The 16,370-nt window shown below is 33.7% G+C and overlaps 1 protein-coding gene across 1 annotated transcript in view; it reads left to right on the top strand.

Annotated features, from left to right (window-relative positions):
* The window catches only part of TMF1 (TATA element modulatory factor 1), a 33,664-nt gene that overhangs the window by 3,093 nt on the left and 14,201 nt on the right, over positions 1-16,370 (top strand). Inside the window, exons 2-8 of the mRNA XM_032411731.1 lie at positions 642-1,837; positions 3,598-3,701; positions 4,772-4,898; positions 7,136-7,241; positions 12,473-12,615; positions 12,862-13,028; positions 13,314-13,470. Coding sequence (XP_032267622.1) covers positions 642-1,837; positions 3,598-3,701; positions 4,772-4,898; positions 7,136-7,241; positions 12,473-12,615; positions 12,862-13,028; positions 13,314-13,470 — 2,000 coding nt within the window. The remainder of the gene's footprint in view (positions 1-641; positions 1,838-3,597; positions 3,702-4,771; positions 4,899-7,135; positions 7,242-12,472; positions 12,616-12,861; positions 13,029-13,313; positions 13,471-16,370) is intronic.

The following is a 16,370-nucleotide window of genomic DNA, read 5'->3' as shown; positions in this document are numbered from 1 at the left end:
AAAAATGAATTTGTTTTCCGGAAGGTACTGTTCCCATCAGTTTACTTTGATCTTTGGAAAAGAACATTTGTCATCAGTATGTTGGGTTTAGTTTTTGAATGTTACCCTCTGTCCAACTCATAACCATGTTTTATTACTGATATGAGAAGAATAAAATTAATATGAAACTAACTGAATTGAAGGTAGAGTCAATTTGCTATGATTACTCATGCATGACCTGTAAGTGAGGGTACTGCCTGTTCTTGTGAGATGCATCACGTGTGTCTTAGACTTAGCATGAGTTATATAACATATACTGGTCCTCTCTTAATTTGTTGTTTAATGGAATAACATACTTGCTTCTGGTAGGCCAGGCCCATTTTGGTCTCTGGTCTTTACTCCTAGTTCCTTTAGGGCAGATCCATACCAGTTTTCCTCTTTAAGGCCCAAAGGTCAACAATGAACTAATTAATTATACAGTAAGCAGGATCTTAACAGGTCCAAATTATAGGTTATATTCCATAAGTTTCCTTTTTTAAAACTTTATATTGACTTATATATAATGATTGTAATATTAACGTAAAATACATATAACTTATTCTCTTCTCTTTTAATAATATATATATTATTAATTATTATTATTATTATTTTTTTGGTCAAAGGAATAAGTACCCCTGTCAGTGGAGGATGGGATTCTTCAACCTGGGGGTTAAAGTCAAACACTGAACCTCAGAGTCAGCCAGTAGCCTCTCCTAAAGCAATTACAAAGCCAGTTCGGAGGACTGTGGTAGATGAATCTGAAAATTTCTTCAGTGCCTTTCTCTCTCCAACGGATGTCCAGACCATTCAGAAGAGTCCAGTGGTATCAAAACCACCAGCTAAATCACAACGACCAGAAGAAGAAGTGAAAAGCGCTTTACAGGACTCCTTGCACACTGGACTGTCAAGAACACCTGAAACAACTGAGTCAAAAGTAAAAGACTCTACTCCATGTGTACCAGGGGAAACTCTCGCTGTAGATACTCTGTCACCTAAAACTGAGGGCAAGCATGAAGAAACTGTTAATAAAGAACCTGATACGAAGGTGTCACCTGTACGTTTGAAAGTGTCTGAAAGTGTAATTAATGTGAAGACAACTAGAGAAAACATATCTAATATACCTACGGCAGACACAAAGGACATGGCTTTGGAACCTAAGGAACAAAAACATGAAGACCGACAGAGTAATACACCTTCTCCTCCTGTTAGTACCTTCTCGTCCGGTACTTCCACCACCAGTGACATTGAAGTTTTAGATCATGAAAGTGTAATAAGTGAGAGCTCAGCAAGCTCGAGACAAGAGACTACAGACTCCAAATCAAGTCTTCACTTGATGCAGACGTCTTTCCAGCTTCTCTCAGCATCTGCTTGTCCTGAATATAGTCGTTTAGAGGATTTCCAAAAACTCACCGAGAGTTGCTGCTCTTCTGATGCTTTTGAAAGAATAGACTCATTTAGTGTACAGTCATTGGATAGCCGTAGTGTAAGTGAGATCAATTCAGATGATGAACTGTCAGGCAAGGGATATGCTTTAGTACCTATTATAGTTAATCCTTCAACTCCAAAAACTAAAATAAATGAATCTGTTGAAGGAAAGTCTGAAGAAGAAGTGAATGAAACATTAATTGTACCCACGGAGGAAACGGAACTGGAAGAAAGTGGACGAAGTGCAACACCTGTTAATTGTGAACAGCCTGATATTTTGGTTTCTGTTACACCAATAAATGAAGGACATGCTGCCTTAGACAAGGTGGCTGAGCAGTGCGAAGCTGCTGAAAGTAAGCCAGAAGCACATTCTGAGAAGGAAGATGTTTGCAAGGTAACTCTAGAAACCAGAAGGGGATTTGGGAATATGCTTTCCAGAGATTAAATCCTTGTTTATTTTCTTTTCATTGTTTATTTTTAACATTCAGTATTGTTTAATGATTAGTACTGATTAAAAAAGACAGGCATTTTGACATTTAAGTGTGGCATTAAGGATTTTAAAATTGATTTATTGATGCTAAATTATTTGAAATTTCTCTGAGACAACTATGATAACATAAATGGATATTTCAGTATAACTAAACATAAAAAAGTTTCCATCTTGCGCCATTACTGTTGAGTCCTTTCACCTTACAATTCTTGTATGCTGTGCTCATTAATTTGTCATTTTGCAAAGGATTGTCTTAAGGTAACATATATCTTCAAATCCTTTGTAGGTAAAGGTGCTGAAATGAATTTAAATACATGGTTTTTCTTACATCAAAAAATTTTCGCCTGTTCACATTATTTGTAGTAGATCTTAAATGAAAAATGTAGTCTTTAATTATTGATGTGTTTCTGTTATTGTTAATTACTTGTTTGTTTTCTCTTTTATGTTATTTTGATGTTTCCCTGATAGCTATCTTACATGAATAAGAATGGGAAATGTCAAAGGAACAATGGTATTGCTTAGGAATGACAAATTGCTTCTACCTAATACATATAAAAGGAAAGTGGTGTAAATTCTTTAACATTAAGTCACAGTTTTGGTTTTTCCTATGATTTTTAGATATAGAAATTGAGTTGGATTTGGCATCTTTAATAGACTCCTCTGAGATATAGGATGTCTTGAAGAAATGTCCTGTAAGTGCCATGTATTGAATTATTTAATGTAAAAAAAAGTGCCAGATTCTGTTACCTAGGTTTAATATTATTCACAAACGAAATGCCATGCGCTAGCTCTAATAGCAGTTTGAATTCCTGAAACCAACACTATTTAGTATCAGTAAGATATTTTTGAGCTACTTTCAGAAGGTAAGTGATTTCTAAATTAACCTAGACCTCAATCAGGTAAGACTGTTTTTTTTTTTTAGTGCGTAAAAGCATCATTCCTCCCCTCATAGACAAGTTTATCATTACTTCAGCAAGACCTAAGGAGTAAGATATTCTAACCATTCCTTTTTGTTTAGCTTTATACTGATATCTTCTGGAGATTTTAAAGTTACATGCCTATAGATTTTCTAAAATTGCTTTTATTTTTTAAATGCAAAGTATCATACTAAAAAAGTTACACATTACATATTTGAATTAAAGAATAAAATCGAATAACAGACACTTGTATATCTGCTACCCAGCTAAGATACAGAATACTACTAGAGGCTTTAAAGCCCTTCTTTGATCTTTATTTTCTCTAGCTCCCTTCCTCTTTCGGTGGATGTGCACACCTTTCCTAGATTTTTGCTGTAACAAACTTGTAAATATTCTTGTATATGTATGCAAGAGTTTTCTCCTCTAAAGTATATCTAAAAGAATTTTCTACATTAAAGGGTGTGTAGATCTTCAACTAGATGTTGTCTAATTGTTTTCCAAAGTGGTTTACTAATTTATACTCCTACCGGCTATGTGGTTGTACTAATTTATACTCTCCTACCAGCTATGTATGAGTTTTTGTTGTTCTGAATCCACTGTGTTCTCGGTATTGTTTTAAATTCCTTTCATGACATAATGCTGTTTTATTTATTAGAGTGATTAGTTTACCTTTACAACTCATCAACTGCATGTAGAAATGGTTTTTTAAGGTTAAATACATGACTTTTGTGTATTCTCCTTATTCAGAGACTTGAATTTCTGAATGAGAAACTGGATAAAAGGGAGGCTCAGTTATTATCTCTTAGTAAAGAAAAAGCACTTCTAGAAGAAGCCTATGATAATCTGAAAGAGTAAGTATTTTACAAATGTGAATAATTTTGTATGTTTTGTAGAGGCCCAAATACTTGGTTATTATTTAAGAATGTTTTTTAAACTAAAATGTTTGAAATTTAACTTGTGTATAATTATTGAAAATGGAATAGTGGGACATCTGGGTGGCTCAGTCAGTTAAGTGTCTGCCTTGGCTCAGATCATGATTCCAGGGTCCTGGGATCAAGTCCCACATCAGGCTTCTTGCTCACCCGGGAGGCTGTTTCTCCCCCTGCCTGCCGCTATTCTTGCTTGTTCTCTCTCCTTCTCTCTGACAAATAAATAAATAAAATCTTAAAAAAAGAAAGTAAGAAAACAAGAAAGAAAGAAAGAAAGATGGAATAGTTTTTCAATTCTCACTGTAGAGATTTCTTTTCTCCTCAAATTATCTTTACCGTAGTACCTTCGGCATTGAAGAGAGGTATTTTGCAAAAAAAAACCAAAAAACCATTTTCCCTTTTAGTATAAGAGATTTAAAACGTGTATTTAAAGAAAACTATGATATTAAAAAAGACACTGAATATTTGTTTGCTTTAAGGAGGTGATTAGTAAAATATAACAGATTGAAAAATGAAAAATTTTGTTTACCATTATCTTACTTTTACACATCAAATATTGGTGACATTTTCTTTCTTTTTTTTTTTTTTTTTAAGATTTTATTTATTTATTTGATAGAGAGAGAGACAGCCAGAGAGGGAACACAAGCAGGGGGAGTGGGAGAGGGAGAAGCAGGCTTCCCGCAGAGCAGGGAGCCCGATGCGGGGCTCGATCCCAGGACCCTGGGATCATGACCTGAGCCGAAGGCAGACACTTAACGACTGAGCCACCCGGGCGCCCTGACATTTTCATTTTCTAATGGGTTTTCGTTTAGGTGCTTTAAAATAAATTAAGCAGGTAATTTTTCTTTTAAAAGTTAACAGGCCTAAAACTAAACTGTTTTAGTAAGGTATATGTTGAAGACAATGTTATTTTCCTTTTGCAAACTGCACTCATCTTGTTACCTTAGGAATATGTAAACAAGTATCTCTGTCTCTGTTGTTTTTTAATTTAGTGAAATGTTTAGAGTGAAAGAAGAAAGCAGCAGCATTTCTTCTTTGAAAGATGAATTTACTCAAAGAATTGCAGAAGCAGAAAAGAAAGTTCAGCTAGCCTGCAAAGAGAGAGATGCTGCTAAAAAGGTAATGAAAGTTAAAAATAATATTAATTAAATTCTATACAGACATGGGTTTTTGAGGGATGCATTCATAATATTTTGGTATGGAAAAAAAGAAGTAAGATTAAAGGATACCATATAGTATATTAACACTTAAATTGTAGATTTTTTAGTATCTTTAGACTTACAGATTTTTGATACTAGAAGAATCTAAGCCAGTATTTGTATAATTTATCTATAAGTCCTTGCAAGATACATAGCTAGGATCATTAGAATAATTTTCATAAATGATAATTTCATTAAAATAAGTAACAATTAAATCTAAAAGGCACTGTGTAAATTAAAAAAATATATCCTTACTCTCATTTGTTACTATCTAACCATTTCAAACATATATGTTCTTCTTCAAGTCAAAGTAATTTTAAAATAAAAAAATTGTAAGGGTTAGTGACTCTTGTGAGACATAATATTGATTTATTCTAATACAGGATTTCTCCTCAGCACTATTCACATTTTGGGCTGGATAATTTTATGTTGTATGAGACTTTTCTGTGCATTGTAGGGTGTTTACCAGCATCCAGGCCTGTACCTACAAGACACCAGTGTCACCCTCACCTCCTCCTCTCCCAGTGCACATCCATCACCCCTTTCCATGAGTTAAGATAATTGAAAATGTTGGCAGACTTTGCCAAATGTCCTCTTGAGAGCATAGTCACTCTTGGTTGGGAACCATTGTTCTAATTCTTAAAATTTGTAGCAGTTGGCTATTTCAGAAGTTGGTAACCAGCTAAGGTTAGTAATTATTTCTTCTATCCCAACTATTAGTAATAACTTTTCTCATCATTTGCCCTTCTCAGTTAAGTTGCTTTCCTTCTTCTTGACCAGTGTTAATATTTATATTTTTTTCTTTGTATACTCTTACAGAAGAGAAATAAGTCATAGACTTCCTTCTGCTTAGGTTGCTTTAATTAGCTAGCTCATTTCAGATACTGACAATAACCTGAGACTACGTAACCAACTTATCTCTTCTTGTCCCTATAGTATTCCATCTAGACCAGTCTAATTGAGAAATTAGATTTTAAGTAATGCTTGTTTCCTGTAATGTACTTTGAATTGTAGATCTAAAATAGACCGAAACCATTGACTATAGGTGGGAAAAGCTTGGGCCCTAAGTTTTAACAGATTTTTTGTGTACTGATATATATGAACCCCCTACTTAGGATCTGTAGGAAATTCAAGGTGAATTGAATTACCTTAAGTAAAGAGTTTGCTTATCTAATGATGGAAAACAGATAATGTCAACACCTATGTAGTACTAGGCAGAATAAAATAAGTTACAGATAAAGATGAATAAGCGTTTGGAATGGTATCACAGAGGATGAATTCTGACCAGGGGAATTGAGGAAAGTTTCATGGAAGGCAGGATAGTCTTATTGGGCCTTGATGGATGAATCAAATTTTGACAGCTGGAAAATGCATAGCTGTGTTGTGGATGGTACAGAACATGGGCTTTGTGGACTCATAAACCTGGTTTCAAGTTAAACTCTACCACTTAATAGCTCTCTGACCTTCAAACTTTATTCAGTCTTGCTGTGTCTTAGTTTTCTTATTCGTGTAGTTGAATAAAGGACCTCCCTCATAGGATTGTTGTGAGGATAAAATGATAATAGATACAAAGCATGGTTTAATACCTAATGGTAGTTGTTTTTAGCTGTTGTTTGGTTTCAGGTCGTTGCTTAAAACCTAATTTTAAATCATAGAACACTTTTCACATCTCCATTTGTGGTTTTAAGAGATAAACTGTCTTGACATGTTTGTGCTGAATCTCTGCTTTATTAAAGTAAATTGAACCTTATATAATTATGTTTTCCCTCATTTTACAATGCACTAGTAAGTGCAAGTTTTAGATGAGGAAAAGAAATACAGTGAAAAATGGAGGCATATGTTGTTCTAAATATAATGTTTAACCTGAAAATATGTGTATAGAGATACTCAAGAAAGGTATTGAAAGTTAACTTATTCTCATTTGCATTTCCATATTAAAACCTGTTTATATCTGAATTCAGGTTTTCTATGTTGTTTCAAAGCTGTTTACATAGTTAACTGAGGTAATAAACTCAATTTAACAGAATAAAACTTACAGAACTTTATCGAGAATTTCATTATTGATGACTTCTTTGAATATGGAAAAAATCGAAAAATATGCCCAGAGTGAAAGTAATTCTTTATGGTATTCACATTCCTTTTTTTTTTTTTAATTAGGAAATTAAAAGTATAAAGGAAGAACTTGCTACTAGATTAAATAGTAGTGAGACTTCAGACCTTTTGAAAGAGAAAGAAGAGCAGATCCGAGGGTTAATGGAAGAAGGTGCGTAAAGTATTTAGTTAACTATGAAAAATACCATAACAGGAGAAATGCTTGCCACATGATTAGCTGCTACTTCCCAATAAAAAATAATTGGAAGCAAGAAAGATTTGTGCTTAAACCTCAGAAATGGTAGGTGACAATTTATGGAAGAATGGGGAGCAATATGTATAGAGGCAGAGATGCATGTGTAGTCTTTTGTTTCTAGGGAGGTAAAAAAAAAAAATAACTTGCTGAAAAATAAATGTTAGTGCTTTCATAAAAAAGCTTTTTAACAGGTTTTAGAGCCTGTCATGTAACCCAAGATATTTGAAGGTTATAATCCTGGAATTTATACAGTATCTGAATCTCTAGCTTGGGTACTATGTGGTATCGTCATATTGCTTGGTCGACTGATAGTGAACTTTTCATTATATTCTTGTTTTAATTTTTCAGTTATTTAGCCCTCTATGAAAAAGACTTAAAATTAGCAAGGTTATAGAAATTAAATATCCTTCATGAGATAAATTATAAATAGACACTGGATTAATTTCTTTATGTATTATCATAGGAGAGAAGGTAGTTTTGGAAAAGGTGATTAAATGAATTTTTCTTTTCCTCTTAATTAAGGTTTTTCTAGTTCTAAGAATAACACTACTTGCAGAAATTTTTTAAGTTTTAGGAGGTGTAGGAAGAAAAAAAGAGATCATAATCCGGTTTTATAAGGAACTATCAATTTCTTATAGTTCTTTTTTAATGTTTTTAATACATTGTTAAGCATAATTAAGGTCATGTATTTAATCTGTAATCTTTTACATTTTCGTAATTCTTTTACATTTCCCTATGCTATTAAATGCTTTGCTAGCATTATTAATGGCTGTATTAAAGTCTATTATATGGCTATATATACCGTAATTTATTTTACTGTTTTACTAATGTTGTACACTTATTTCTAAAATGTTAATATTACAAATAGTGGTGGGATGAGCATTTCAAATCATTGAACTAAAGAGAATTTCCAGAGTAAGTGTTTGAAAAGAATTGGAAATAATCACTGTATTTGAAAAAGTTAGTTTTACCCAATCTTTCTTTTTCATTTATTCAGCTAATATTTAACAGTTAAGTGTGTCAGATATTATATTTGATACAGTAATACATACGACACACTCCCTGTCTTTTAGGAACTTACAGTTTAATGAGAGGGAAATATAAGTACACAGATAATTATAAAGCAGTCTAAGCACTGCAATAAAAGAATGAAGGGAGAATTGATAAAACACATAATCATTATCTCAAGACATGTTGAGGTCATGAACTGCCTGTGTTACAACACTAGAAACGGAGGAGAAGACTGTGTGCATGGTTTCATAATTAAAAAAAAATATTTAAAATATTTATATCAAGTGTCACTATTTTGGTATTTATTAATTTAGGTAGGAGGTGGGTTGATGTTCTCTTTTGCTTAATGAACTTCTTTATACTGAAAATAGAATGATTTCATATGGGATTATTTACTTACTGCTCTGTATCCCCCAGAAGTATTTTTTTTAAAGATTTTATTGATTTATTAGAGAGGGCACACAAGTGGGGGCGGGGAGAAGAAGGAGAGAGACGCAGACTCCCCCGCTGAGCGGGAAGCCCCATGTGGGGCGTGATGCGGGGCTCCATTCCAGGACCCTGAGATCATGACCAGAGCCAAAGGCAGATGGTTAACTGACTGAGCCACCCACGTGCCTCTCCCCCAGAAATATTTTTAAATTCACAGCTGAAAATCTGAAAGACTAACAGCTGAAAGTACACTACAATGAATAGCTGATTACTTTATTACCTTGCTTCATCAATTATTAACATCTAGGCACACCTGCTTCATATCTTTTTGCACACACATGCACTTCCCTTTTGCCAAACCATTTGAATGTAGGTGACAGAAATAACAGTCCACTCCTAAATTCTTTTTTTCCAGCTTTATTGAGGTATAATTGAGTAATAAAAATTGTATGTATTTTTTGATACACATATACATTGTGAAATGATTACCACAGTCAAGCTAATTAATATATCAATCACCTCATGTAGTTAACATCTTTTTATGTGATGAGAACACCTAAGATCAATTCTCTTAGCAAATTTCAAGTGTATAATAATAGTATTATTAACTGTAGTCACCATTCTGTACATTAGATCTGCAGAACTTATTCACCTGCATAACTGAAACTTAGTACCCTTTGACCAGTATCTCCACATTTCCCCCATCCCTGGTAACGAGCATTCTACTCTCTGCTTTTGTGAGTTAAACTTTTTTATATTCCACATATAAGTAAGATCATGCAGTATCTGGGTCTGGCTTATTTCAGCCTCCAGTTTCATCCACATTATCACAAATGGCAGGGTTTTCTTCTTTTTCAAGGCTAAATAATATTACTTTATATACACACATGCCGCTTTTTTATTTTTTAGAATATTTAATGAATTGGGAAAATACTTATAATTTTAGATACCAAAACAAGTTACACATTTGTATATACTTTTATTCAAGTATAATTACATACAATGTTATATTAGTTTCAGGTGTACAACATAGTGATTCAACAATTCTGTACATTACTCAGTGCTCACCATAAATACAATCACCATCTGTCATTATGTAACATTACTACGATATTATTGACTATATTCACTATACTGTAATTTTTATTTCTCTGACTTATTTTATAACTAAAAGTTTGTACCTCTTAATCCCTTTCACCTATTTCAGTCCTCCACCCCGACTTCCCCTTTGGCAACCACCATGTTTTTTTCTCTTTTTGAGTTTTTCCTGTTTGCTTGTTTGTTTAGGTTTTTTTTGTTTTGTTTTAGATTCTGCATATAAGTGAAATCATATGGTATGATCCTTTTAATGTATTGTTAAATTCAGTTTGCTAATATTTTGTTGAGGATTTTTACATCTATGTTCATCAGGGATATTGGCTTATAGTTTAGTTTTGTGTTGTGTGGCTTTGGTTTTGGTATCAGGATAATGCTGGCCTCATAGAATAAATTTGAAGAATAGATATTAATTCTTCTTTAAATGGTACAACTTACCTGTAAAGACCTCCTGGTCTTTTGAGAGGAGTCTTTTGATTACCAATTCAATTTTGTTACTAGCAATTGGCCTGTTCAAATTTGCTTGTTCTTTCTGATTCAGTTTTGGGAGACTTTATGTTTCTAGGAATTTTTTTTTTCTAGGTTGTCCAGTTTGTTGGCATATGTAATCTTCATAGTATTCTCTTATAATTCTTTGTATTTCTGTGCACAACACATTGTCTTTCTTTATCCATTGATGGACACTTAGGTTGTTTCCATAACTTGGTATTGTGAATAATGCTGCGGAGTGCACATATCTCTGAGATACTGATTTTATTTCCTTTGGATATATATCTAGAAGTGGGATTGTTGCATCATATAGTAGTTCTATTTTTAATTTTTTGAGTAATTTCCAAGTTGTTTTCCAAAGTGTCTGTACCAATTTATATTCTTGCCAATAGTATACTAAAGTTCCTTTTTCTCCACATCCTTGCCAAGTCTTACGATTTGTCTTGTTGATAATAGGTATCCTAATAGGTGTGAGGTGTAGTTTTAATTTGCATTTCCCTAATGATTAGTGATGTTGAGCACCTTTTCATATACCTGGTGGCCATTCACATGTCTCCTTTTGAGAAAAGTCTGTTCATGTTTTTTGCCCATTTCTTAATTGGCTTATTTGTTTTTTGCTGTTGAGTTGTATGGGTTCTTTGTATATTTTGGATATTAATCCCCTATCAGAAGTATGGCTTGCAAATATTTTTCTCCATTCTGCAGACTTATCTCTTCAGTCTGTTGATTGTTTGCTTTGCTGTGCAGTATTTTTTTAGTTTGATGCAATCCCAGTTGTCTATTTTTGCTTTTGTAGCTTATGCTTTTGGGATCATACCCAAAAAAATCATTGCCATGACCAGTGTCAGAAGGTTTTTTCCCTGTGTTTTCTCCTAGTAATTTTACAGTTTCAGGTATGTTAAGTCTTAAGTCTATTTTGAGTTGACTTTTGTATTTGGTGTGTGATAGGGTCCAGTTTCATTCTGCATATGATTATCCAGTTTTCCCATCACTATTTATTGATGAGACTGTTCTTTCCCCATTATGTGTTCTTGGCATCTTTGTTGAAGATTAGTTGGCTGTAAATTTATTTCTAAATTTTGTGTGGATTTTCTAAGCTCTCTATTTTGTTCCACTGGTCTGTATGTTTTTATGCCGGTACCATACTGTTTGGATTACTATAGCTTTATAACATGTTTTAAAATTAGAAAATGTGATACTTTCAGTTTTGCTCTTGCTAAGGATTGCTTTGGCTGTTTGAGGTCTTCTGTGGTTCCACATGAATTTTAGGATTTCTTAAAATTTTTGTGAAATATGTCATTGGAATTTTGATAGATATTGCAGTAAATCTGTAGTCCATTCCTAAATTCCTAAGTCTCCATCTCCCAATAGCAAGTACACTTTGCTTCACAAGCACAACATCATAATCATACCTAAGAAAATCAGTATTAATTCAGAAGTGTACTCCAGCATATATTTCATTATTTATCTCCATGGTCTCTAAAAATGACTTTTATACCTGGTCATTTTCCTGCCCCAATATCTAGTCAAAGTTTGTATATTGCATTTGACCATTATGTCCTTTTAGTCTTCTACCGATCTAGGATAGCTCTGTCTTAATGACATTGAAGACTTTGTAGAGTCCAGGCCAATTGTCCTACATATTCCCCATGTTCAGGAGTTTATCCGTTTCTTCATGATTAGATTCAGATAAAATTTCTAGTAAGAAATATCATTGCTGATACTGTGTACCCACCTCTCCCTTATATCAGTAGATGCATAATATACCACAATTGGTGATGTCAAAACAATGTTTGGTTAAGGTGGTGACAGCCAGATTTCTCCATTGTAAAAGCACATTTTTCTCTTCATAAGCCATAAGTAATATGTGGGAATGATTTTTTAAGGTGTAAATATCCTATTATCTACTATCCTTACACCTAGTAATTTTAGCATCATTGATGGTTTTTGTCCAAATCAGTTTAACATTCGTGGTTACAGTTTTGTGATTTTAAAAATATTCTATCATTTTATGTCACTGGTTAGATAAAACATTCAATCCAGATTCTTAAGGAATCATTGTTTGAATTTATTTATTTATTTATTTATTTATTTATTTATTTATTTATTTTTGCCATTGCCAGGAGAAAAACTTTCCAAACAGCAGCTGCATAATTCTAACATTATTAAGAAATTAAGAGCTAAAGATAAAGAAAATGAAAATATTATTGCAAAGCTGAACAAAAAAGTTAAAGACCTAGAAGAAGATTTGCAACATTTAAAACAGGTGAATGTTAACCATTCTCTAGATATATATATTGTTATTACTTCCTATATGAACAATTGGCTGTGGTTTATAAGACATTTAGAATAATTTATCAGGGTATATCATGTGGGAAGAATTTATCAAGCAATTTAATAAATGAGTGTTAATATTTTTCTTCATTATTGTAACATTTAAGATTCCTGGAATACAATTATTTACCATGGTGTTATTTATTGAAAAATAGTTTTGTCTGTTTTTATAATATAGGTCCTTGATGGCAAAGAAGAAGTTGAGAAACAGCATAGAGAAAGCATTAAAAAACTAAATTCTGTGGTGGAACGCCAAGAGAAGGATCTTGGCCGACTTCAGGTAGACATGGATGAACTTGAAGAAAAGAACCGAAGTATTCAGGCTGCTCTGGATAGTGCATACAAGTAAGAAAATGAACAAATATGCAACCCATTTAAAATTATCAGAACGGGATATTGAAAAAATACTTTTTCTGTTATCTAATCACTAACAATATTTATAAACTTAGCTATATATGAACTTGTAACTGGTCAAAGCAAGTTCACAAGAGTTGTTACCGTAGTCAATGTTTATTATGTGGTGAACTCTCCCTCATTGTGTAACTCTTATGGAAATCTACATGCAAACTTTACTAACTTGGCCATGTAATTAACTATTTTAAATAGAAATTATCAATCTAATTTTTTAAGAGAACTTACTGATCTCCACAAAGCCAATGCTGCAAAGGATAGTGAAGCACAGGAAGCTGCTCTAAGTCGTGAAATGAAAGCTAAAGAAGAGCTTTCTGCAGCACTAGAGAAGGCCCAAGAAGAAGCCCGTCAGCAGCAAGAAACATTAGCAATTCAAGTAAGCAATAGATAATGAGTTACATTAGTCTTTAAAAACTTTATGCTTTTGCAAATTGAAGATTACATTAGTTATTTGAATCAAACTTTATATATTGGTACATGTGTTAAATTTCCTTTCTAATCTTACTGGACACTTTTCCAAGAGTACTTGATTGTGCCAATCTTAATCGTGTGTTTTTTGAACTTTGTTAAAGTGATGCTTACATTGTACTGTATTGCTTATTTTTTGTGACTTTCAGACTTATTTAATAATACTATGAAAGGCAAAGACCATGTTACTGCACATATGCAGATAAATACTAAACATTGCTTATAATTTTAGGAGAATCCATATAAGTCCTGAGCTTATTCATAACATCTGTGGGAGTCCATGTAGTTCAGATAAAGGAGGAAAACTGAAATTTGCCAGGCTTTTTCTTATAAAATCATCAGTTGATTGATATTTGGGGTTATTTTCACTTTTTGATTATTATGATTAATGCTGCTATACACATTCATTTACAAGTTTTTGTGTGAATGTTTATTTTAAGTTCTTCTAGATATGTATGTACTCTCAGGTCAGTACGGTAACCCTATATGTAATTTTTTGAGGACCTGCCAAACTTTCCCATAGCAATTGCACCATTTTACATTCCCATCAGCAATATATGATGGTCTGCGTCTTGCCAGTATTTTTTTGTTAATTGTCTTTTTTTTTTTCATTATAGCCCTTTTAGTGGGTGTGAAGTGGTATCTGATCGTGGTGTCCTTGTTTACATTTCCTTAATGACTAATGATGTTGAGCATCTTTTTATGTGCTTACTGGCCATATGTATTTTTTTTTTTAAGATTTATTTATTTGAGGCGGTGTGTTGGGAGAGGGGGAGAATCTCCAGCAGACTCCCCACTGAGCGAAGAGCCCAGTGTGGGGCTTGACCCCATGACTCTGAGATCATGACCTGAGCAGAAATCAAGAGTTGGACACTTAACTGACTGAGCCACCCAGGCGCCCCTGGCCGTATATATCTTATTGCAGTTTCCTTGGAGAAATTTATTCGAATACTCAAATCCTTTGTCCATTTTTAAATTGGGCTTTTTAAAAACTGTTCAGTTGTGAGAGTTCTTTATGTATTCTGCACATTAGGTCCTCATCAGATGTAGGATTTGCAAATATTTTTTCCCATTTTTTAGGTTGTCTTTCATTTTCTTGACAATGGCCTTTGATGTACAAGTTTTTTAATTCTGATGAAGTCCAACTTATTTATTTTTTCTTTTGCTGCCTATGCTTTGGGTGTCATGTTTAAGACCCCATTGCTTAATCCAAGGTCTTGCAGGTTTTCACCTGTTTTCCTTCTAAGAATTTTATAGTCTTAACTCTCACATTTAGGTTTTTTGCACATGGATATCCAGCTGTCCCAGTACCATTTGTTGAAAAGACTATTCTTTCCTCATTTACCCCAGTGCAGATTTGATTTAATTTTACACAAATATGTAAAACATTGACATGGTTCCAAAGTGAGAGCTATATAACCATATATTAAGACAACATTTGCTTCCAACTTAGCTCATCCCCATCCCCTTTCTTTGCCTGTAAGTAACCATTTTATTAGTGTTTGGTTTATTTTTTCAGTGTTTCTATTTGTAAATGCAAGAAAATATATAAATCTATACACTTACTTATATACCTCCGTACATATATATACAGATACATTTATACCCATCTTTTTTTTTAAAGATTTTATTTATTTATTTGACAGAGAGAGAGATAGCAAGAGAGGGAACACAAGCAGGGGGAGTAGGAGAGGGAGAAGCAGGCTTCCCGCCAAGCAGGGAGCCCGATGCGGGGCTCCATCCCAGGACCCTGGGATCATGACCTGAGCTGAAGGCAGACGCGTAATGACTGAGCCACCCAGGCGCCCCATTTATACCCATTTTTATTTGTATCTCCTTCATCGTTCTTACTTAAATATAATTTAGTATTTATACCATCTTACAGTTCACCTTCTTTAAATATTCTGGTGATCATTCATTCCATAATAGAACTTAGAGCTTTTTACAGAATTTCTTTTTACAGTTTGTAATACTTCACTGTTACTATTTATACCATTGTTATATTGTTATTATACCATTGTTAATTCAGTCATTTCTTACTGATGGATATTTGGGTTGTTTCCAGTATTTTGTTATTATAAAACACACCATGTCCATGTACCCCTTGTGTTTCTGACCACTGGGTTGGATAAAATCTTAATATTTTAAATTTAAAAGTACGCTAGAATAATAATAAAAATTGGGGGAGTGGGAGACAGAGAGCATATGGGGCTACCGTTTATAAATCATCACCTTTTAGGGGCACCTGGGTGGCTCAGTGGGTTAAGCGTCCAACTCTTGGCTTCGCCTTAGGTCATGATCTCGTGGTTGTGGGATCAAGCCCCACATAGGGCTTTGCGCTCTGTGCCGAGTCTCTTTGGGATTTTCTCTCCCTCTCCTTCTGCCCCTCCCCGCTTGTGCGTGCTGTCTCTTTCTCTCTCTCTCTCAAATAAATAAAATCTTTAAAAGAGAAAAATCATCACCTTTTATAAATAATGTCAATTTTGGGTATTAACTTCTTGTCCTCATCTCTGTGTATGTATTTTTAAATAATTGGTATCATATATGTTATAGTTTTCTCATTTAAGATTAAATTATAAATTTTTACATATTCTTTACATCCATCATAATTATTTCTAAAGATTTATTTATTTATTTTATGAGAGAGGGAGAGCATGCACACACAAGTGAGGGAGGGGTGGAGGGAGAGGGACAGAAGCAGACGCCCTGCTGAGTGCAGAGCCCAACACGGGGCTGATCTCCCAACCCTGAGATCACAACCCAGAGCTGAAATCAAGAGTCAGACGTTCAACTGACTGAGCCACCCAG

Source organism: Phoca vitulina, unplaced genomic scaffold (genome assembly GCF_004348235.1).
Source record: "Phoca vitulina isolate PV1807 unplaced genomic scaffold, GSC_HSeal_1.0 scaffold13, whole genome shotgun sequence".
NCBI classification, from domain to species: domain Eukaryota; kingdom Metazoa; phylum Chordata; class Mammalia; order Carnivora; family Phocidae; genus Phoca; species Phoca vitulina.
The sequence above is the reverse complement of the archived record's forward strand: the minus strand, read 5'-3'. Positions and strand labels throughout refer to the sequence as shown.